The sequence below is a fragment of the Notolepis coatsorum genome (genome assembly GCF_963971535.1).
Source record: "Notolepis coatsorum genome assembly, chromosome: 19".
Taxonomy (NCBI): domain Eukaryota; kingdom Metazoa; phylum Chordata; class Actinopteri; order Aulopiformes; family Paralepididae; genus Notolepis; species Notolepis coatsorum.
Genome location: NC_140183.1, coordinates 5266916 through 5275168, shown reverse-complemented (window position 1 = coordinate 5275168; position 8253 = coordinate 5266916). Strand labels below are relative to the sequence as shown.

General features: G+C 43.2%; 1 protein-coding gene across 1 annotated transcript; it reads left to right on the top strand.

Annotated features, from left to right (window-relative positions):
- Positions 1 to 399: 399 nt before the first annotated feature.
- On the top strand, positions 400 to 2770 carry LOC311245905 (E3 ubiquitin/ISG15 ligase TRIM25-like; the record flags this gene model as incomplete). Its single annotated transcript, XM_084335929.1, has 2 exons — positions 400 to 1268; positions 1948 to 2770. The coding sequence occupies 2 exons, from the start codon at positions 400 to 402 to the stop codon at positions 2768 to 2770; spliced, it is 1692 nt and encodes a 563-aa protein (XP_084192055.1).
- Positions 2771 to 8253: the final 5483 nt, after the last annotated feature.

Below are 8253 nucleotides of genomic sequence, written 5' to 3'. Positions count from 1 at the left end.
CTTTCACATGTTATCCTTGTACCCCTTGTTTTTATACTATTGTATAAATTGTATGTACTAAATAAAAATCAAATCAAATCAATCATCAAGCTTAGGCGACTCTTTCGAAGTTGGTTAAGGTTAGAGTTTGGAATCAGGGCTGGTGTTCTATCGCCCTGCTCTAAGACAAACTCTAACCTTAACCAACTTCGAAAGAGTGCCTAAGCTTAACCGGTGTAGAAACAGGCGTCACACGATTGGGCGCACCAGAAACGTCAGTGGCCAATCAGAGAGCCAATCAATAACGCCACCCACACGATCAAAGTTCACTCTACAACCAGGAAGCACCTCCCACCCACGTGTTCAGAGTTCACTCTGAGAAAACAAAACTTAAGAGTGTCGTTGTCTTTGTAGAATAAAATGGCGCAGCAAGGAGTTGATCTGTACCAGGACCAGTTCTGCTGTTCTCTCTGTCTGGATGTACTGAAGGATCCGGTAACTATTCCCTGTGGACACAGCTACTGTATGGGCTGTATTACAGACTGCTGGGATCAAGATGATCAGAAGGGGATCTACGACTACACATGTCCCCAGTGCAGGGAGACTTTTACTCCGAGGCCTGTTCTGAAGAAAAACAACATGCTGGCTGAAGTGATAGAACAACTAATGAAGACAGGACTCCAAGCTGCTCCTCCTGATCTCTGTTATGCTGGACCTGGAGATGTGGCTTGTGATTTCTGCACTGGGAGAAAGCAGAAAGCCCTCAAGTCCTGCCTGGTATGTCTGGCTTCTTTCTGTGAAACTCACCTCCAGCCTCATCATACTGTAGCTCCGTTAAAGAAACACAAGCTGGTCAAAGCCTCCACACGGCTTCAGGAGAACACCTGCTCTCGTCATGACAGGATTCTGGATGTTTTCTGTCGTACTGATCAGCAGTGCATCTGTTATTTGTGTTCCATGGATGAACATAAAGGCCATGATACAGTCTCAGCTGCAGCAGAAAGGACGGAGAGACAGAAAGAGCTTGGCATGAGTCAGCAGAAATTCCACCAGAAAGTCCAGGAGAGAGAGAAGCGACTCAAAGAGGCCCAACAGGCTGTTGATTCTCTCAATCGCTCTGCTGATAAAGCAGTGGGGGACAGTGGGAGAATCTTTACTGAGCTAATACGCTCCTTGGAGACGAGGCGCTCTGAGCTGAAGAAGGTCATCAGAGCCCAACAGAGGACCACGGTGACTCAGGCTGAAGAACTGCAGAAGAGACTGGAGCAGGAGATAGCGGACCTGAGGAGGAGAGACTAGAGCCATATGGAATCCGCGATCACGGAATCGCGGACGGAATCGCGGAATTGAGCAATACAAATGGAATCCACTATAAAAAAAAATTAATTTTTTTTTTTTTTTTTTTTTTTTACTTTTTTTTTTTTATGTTGTGGAACTTGTACAGCACTTTGTTCAACTTTGTCAGTGCTGTAAAGTTTAAACCTTTTAAAATCTTAGACAAACAAAACACTTTGCTTTCATGAAATATTGTAAGCCGTCATTTGAGGCTTTATAAAAGCAGCACAATGAACACAAATCTGTCAGTGCCGAGTCCGTCATCTTAAATAACAAACAGCATTGCTTGTTGTAGTTAACAAAGAGAGGCAGAGTTGATTTTGCAAAAATATATATAATTTTTTTATTTTTTTTTAAATAATCAAATTTTATTTTCATATTTGAATCCCATGCCCATCGAACGAAGCTTCGAAGCTTCAAAGTATTTAAGACGGCCCTATTAAATGGACTGTTATATCTTATTAAATTGTGGACATTTATTAATTCCCACTTATTAGACACTATTTCTGATGGTAAAATGAGTGTACAAAGCAAAATACAGAATTCTGAAATATTAAAACGAAAAAAAACTGAATTTGGAAAAAAATAAAATGGAATTTGGAAAAAAATAAAACGGATTTCATATGGCTCTAGGAGAGACACTGAGCTGGAGCAGCTCTCACACACAGAGGACCACATCCACTTTCTACAGAGTTACCCCCCCCTCTCCAGTCCCAGTGAGTCTACAGACTTACCCAGCATCAGTGTCCTTCCTCTCCTGTACTTTGGAGACATGACTGAGGTCGTGTCTGAGCTGAGAGACAAACTACAGGACGTTCTGGAAGAGCAGTGGCCCAGAATCTCAACAACAGTGAATGCAGTTAATGTTTTACTGCCACCAGAGCCCAAGACCAGAGCTGACTTCTTACAATATTCCTCTCGGATCACACTGGACCCAAACACAACAAACGGAGAACTGTCTTTGTCTGAGGGGAACAGAAAAGCAACATATGTGTATGAAAATAAGTTATATCCTAAACACCCAGAAAGATTCAGTTATTTGCCTCAGGTTCTGGGTAGAGAAGGTCTGACTGGACGCTGTTACTGGGAGGTGGAGTGGAGTGAAGGGGTTCGTGTAGCAGCCTCCTACAAAGACATTAGTAGAACAGGCAACGGGGCGAGCAGTGGATTTGGATTAAATTCCAAATCCTGGGCTTTATTTTGCAGACCAGGTAATTACAGCTTCTTCCACAATAACAAGAGAATAACAGTACCGGGCCCCCAGTCCTCCAGAATAGGAGTGTACCTGGATCACAGGGCAGGTACTCTGTCCTTCTACAGCGTCTCTGACACCATGACCCTCCTGCACAGAGTCAACACCACATTCACTCAGCCTCTCTATCCTGGACTTGGGTTTTGTGTATACACTAACTCTGTACATCCCTCTGGGGAGGCTGAGTTTTGTGAGCTGAAGTAGAGATCAGTGACATTCACAGCTCCTCTACCCAGGGTTTTGGATTTAAATTGATCTTGAAGATGCCGAGTTGTGAAAGATGAGGTAATTAGGAGTTACATTCTCTCAGTCACTCTATCATTGTTCTGAGGGACACAGTTTCTAGCCTACCTGGGTAAAGTTTGTTTGATTGGATATTTGCATATTCACATGTTTGATTCCCATCTTCAATACCTCTGTTCCTTTTGTATGTGGGGAAGTCAAAATCTTTATTTTCATACTCTGGGTAGGTTGGACAACAATATGCAACCATTGTATTTGTATTTGATCACCTTTGGTTATTTTGGTCATTACTGTGGGATTTGGGTCTGTCTCTTCGCTTAGGAAGAATGACCATTCATTGAATCTTGTGCATTTTGTCTTTTGTTCTTTTATTCTTACTAAATAAACGTGGACATCTAAACCCAGAAGGACCCGTGTGGATATTTGATAGATCCTACTGTCGCTCTAGAAGCTCATACTGGCTGCATATCTTTTCTAGTGTCTTATCTAGAAGCTCATTGGTTTGTAAATGTACTTGATTTTTTGTTTTGAATGTATGTTTTGTAATCTGTATATTGGCTTGGCGAATGATGTGTTGTTATGGTTGTATTAATTGTGATACTGCACACGATAACCATTAAATATAAGGATCTTGAATACAAGGTCTAGTGGTTTAAGCCATATAGTCAATACAATGACGAGAGATCTTTGGACGGGCCATTGTAACACTTGGCAACTCTCACTGATTTACAGTATAAACTGGTGGCAGATTGGACACAAGATGGCGCTATTCACCATACAATCATTAGACTCTAGCTTGCCTTCATTTGCAGGCACCTCTCTGATGTTGTCCCAGTGCACCTGGTGCTGTGCTGGTAAAGACACAATGACATGATGCAGCTATGGTTTTTACATTGCAAAATTAGCTGGAACGCTGCCATCTGATTAAGTTAAAGGGGCACTTCACCAAAAAACAGTGGCAATTTATTTTACAAATAATCTCGCACACATCAAAAACAGTTTTGCAAATATTCATTTAGTTTGACAGCTATTGAGATTAAATGAGATTTAATGAGATTTGAATATGACAACCAGTAATGTCATCGGGGACACTGAATCCTTTGTTGTGTTAATCACAGCTCAATTAAATGATAAGGTAGCAGTCCCTATAAGACAAGGTATTGCTTGCTATTTCATCTACATCGGGTGGGCAACTTTGTATATGGTGAGAGCCGCTAAATGTCCACACTCAATCTGGGGGGGCCGCATTGTTTATCGGCAGTCCCGCCAGTAGTACCCCATCACTCAAATAGCCCATAATAGTCACAGATGTGATAAATAAGGCATATAAACAATTATAATTTGTTGTAACTTTGTTTTTATTCCATTTCAAACGCATTTAGTAATGCTTAATTTCAACTTTATGAATTTATAAATACAGCTGAATTTGAAAGTATTGCTGTGTAACCCATACAAAAATGACAAATTATAATTAAGGCTTCTATTAAAATAAATGTATGAACTTAAAGCCCACTGCTCAACAAACACAAAGCAGCATTCCTGCTGCATTTCACTACAACAGTAAATCAAAAGTGCAATAATAAATGATTTTGTTAAATGTATAAACTTGTATCCTGCTACTAAACAAAACATTCCTGAGTGCTTCATATCCATAACATGCATTTCAGTGTTATTAGTGTTATCTGAACACTACAAAAGTAAACAAGTAGCCAAGTGCAATACTCATCAGCATAATGAATTCCTTTTTGTGCAATTCTACATGCCTCCCATTGACCCTTTATCAAACTGGCATGACATTCACCCTCCCCCACAGTGGGTCAATATTGGTTCTGTCGTTAATGAGACACTTGTGGTCTCTCCTGTTGGCGCACAATAGAAGGAATATATACATATATACAATAAATTAGAATAAAAATAACTCATTTGAAATGGACCTCCCCCAACCACGACTCATACACACACCTTTTAGTAAAAACCTTCCAAAGTCCTTTAGTCCAGACCCTCTGAGGGCCCTCCCTGAGCTCAGGGCCCTAGGTAGTCAGTTCCACTATCCGCCCGCATCTACGTCCCTGAGTGGGAGAGCAGTTGAACAAGCCCAGATACTTTTCAAGCATCACCAGGTGGGACGGCGCGGCCTCACACCGGGTTACATCTTGTGTTGACAGTTTATACATAAGGATTTCCTTGACTTAGTTAAGATTAAGATTAAACTGGACTTTGAAGAAGAAGTATTTTTTCATTGTACACATTGCAACGTAGTCATGCAGCGACACACACATAGGAACACACATGCATTGTTATGGGTCGCAGATAAAAAACGGTTCTCCGCCCCCAATGGCAGCCGGGAGCAGACATGGGCTCTTTCACCTAACCCTAACTTAAAACCAGATTCTCAAACATAAACCTAAAGACAGACAACACGCTCATCACAGACAAGCTGGATGTAGCCAATTAGTTAAACATCTTCTTCACAAACATAGCCACAACACTGGTAAACAAACTACCCTCCCACTCAGGGCAGTATGGGGTAGAACACATAGTAGCATACTACAAAAACCTAGGGGTCCGCAAAGACGACTTCAAACTAGAAATGGTAACAACCGATGAGGTACTCAAAAAAATGTGCGCCCTCCAACCTAACAAGGCCACTGGCCATGACAACATCCCCTCCAAATTCCTCAGAGACTCAGCAGCCGCCATCACCCCAGTCATCACACACATAATAAACCTCTCCATAAAACAGGGACACGTCCCCAAGGACTTCAAAATTGCGAGAGTGACCCCTCTGCACAAAAAGGGCAGCAAATTAGACCCAGGCAACTACCGCCCTGTTTCTATTCTTACCTCCATCTCGAAAGTCATGGAGAAAATAGTCTACGAACAGGTCGAAAAGTACCTGGTGGAAAAAAAAATCTAATCTACGAATTCCAATCTGGCTTCAGAACGTCCCACTCCACTGACACATGCCTTCTCTATTTGAACGACCACATCAAACAAGAGGTGGACGCGGGCAAATACTGCGGCATGGTCATGCTGGACCTACCAAAGGCCTTCGACACTGTCAATCACTCCATTCTGATTGACAAGCTAAAAGCAATTGGTTTTGATAGTTTATCGGTGAGCTGGATGCAATCCTACCTGGAGGGGAGAGAACAGATGGTGGAGGTAAATGGTACTCTACCCCCCCCCCCCCCCCTCACAGTGAGCTGTGGTGTTCCACAAGGAAGCATACTAGGACCGCTACTGTTCCTAATTTATGCAAATGACATGTCATCAGCCTGTGACTGCAACTTGTTCCTGTTTCCGGACGACTCAGCCCTGCTGGTCTCTGACAAGAACAAGTTGCAGGTTGAAAAAACCCTCAGCTTGGAACTAGGCAAAATCTGCATATGGCTCGCTGATAACAAACTATCATTACACATGGTCAAAACAGAGTCCATTCTCTTCGGTTCAAATAACAAACTCAGCAAGACCGACGGCTTCTCAGTTACAGTGGGTGACAATATTGTCACAAGGAAAGATGAAATTACCTACCTGGGTTCCATCCTAGAGGCAAATCTTTCCTGTGACAAAATGGCATCCAATGTAATAAAAAAAGTCAACCAACGAACTAGATTCTTGTACCGGATCTCCTCTCATGGTAAACAAGAATACCCTGAAGACTCTGGCAGGAGCACTCATTCAAGGGTACTACGACTATGCTTGCACCTCATGGTACCAAAGCACCTCAAAGGCGCTAAAAACAAGATTACAAACATCACAAAACAAACTGGTCAGACTACTACTTGACCTTACCCTTAGAACCCACCTCACCCCTGCCCACTTTGACAACCTAGGTGTGAGGTTCTGTCCTTGCGCTCTCACTCGTTCTGTTCCTTTAACCACCCTCGCTATGTTTTCATTCAGTTTCTGTCAATTGGTTCTATCCCCTCGTTCACACGTTTCTCCCCGTTGACGTCATCAGAGACGTCGCTGATTGGTTCTCTCACTTCCCCACGCTTTTCAATCACATTCCCCAGCTGTCACTGCTTTCTCCCCGTTGACGTCATCAGAGACGTCGCCGATTGGTTCTCTCACTTCCCCACGCTTTTCAATCAATCGATCCCTCATTATTTATACCCCGTTTCTCCCCACCCTAAGTTGTTGGATCGTCTTGTTTTGTCGCCTTGATTTGTCTCTGGATATTTTTCCCCGTTGCTGTTGCTGCTGCTTTTTTCTCTGTGCTGTTCTCCAGGAATTCCTAGAAGCCTTCGCTTGGATACCTGCTCCCGTGGCGCGCGCTCGCCTCCACTGTTGATCCAGTTCCAATTACGCATCTCGTCTGGGTGAGTTATCTTTTTGACTGTTCTTGACCTATTCCATTTTTCGTGTGTAAATTTACACTGAAGACTACCACCTTTTTGTCAAACAGTCACTCACCCAGCCATTATCTATTTTTGCTATTTCCTTTATGGAATAATATTTTGGGATCTACCATCTCCCTCTGTGTGCTTGCTCACACCGAAGATATTATTTCACAATTGGACTGTGTGTTTACATGAAGAGATTCACTGTGTGTTTGCTCACACCGAAGATATTATTTCACAATTGGACTGTGTATTTACATGAAGATATTCACTGTGTGTTTACATGAAGATATTCACTGTGTGTTTACATGAAGATATTCACTGGGACTGTGTTTGGATTTAGCTCTCTGTGTTGTTAACACGAAGAGTTTCACTTGGGCTGTTTTTGGAATTGTGCTCTCTGTGTTGTTAACACGAAGAGATTCACTTGGGCTGTGTTTGGAACTGTGCTCACTGTGTTGTTAACACGAAGAATTGTACACCCTGTTCTCCTGCTCGTTTAAGACTGCTCTGTCACTGACTCGTTCCCTCTCTCCCTCTCTCGGTCTCGCAACAACATCTGAGAACCCACCGAGAGGATTCTGCAGAGCGGTTCAGAGGTCAACACCTGCTTCCCAAGACAACCCTCACGGGAGAAGCTGCAGAGCAGCAGAACTTTGCCCCTTGATCATTGTACCTGTCTTGTTTGACTTGCTTTCCCTGTTTTCTCTTATTTCCTAGTACCAAATAAACAAGCCCTCGTATTTGGCAAACTCTGAATCCTACTCTCTTGTGTCGTTGCGTTTGGGGTCGGTGTCAAACCATAACATTACGATCCAACCAACAATATGACGACCCCAGCCGACACAGAGAGGGTCAAAACCGCACTTGCTATTCAAGTCGAGTTGACCAGGGATCACGGTCTCCAATTAGAGCGGGCTGCGGCTGCGGTGCAAGACCTCAGGGACCAGGTCTTGCCTATGCAGGGTTCTATGGCCGCTATGGCGGGACAACAGTCCGAGATTCTCGCTCAGCTTAACTCGCTGGGCGACGCCGTTAACACTTTTCATCTCTCATACCCTTCAGGAACATTCCCCGCAGCCCCAGCAGATCTCGCAC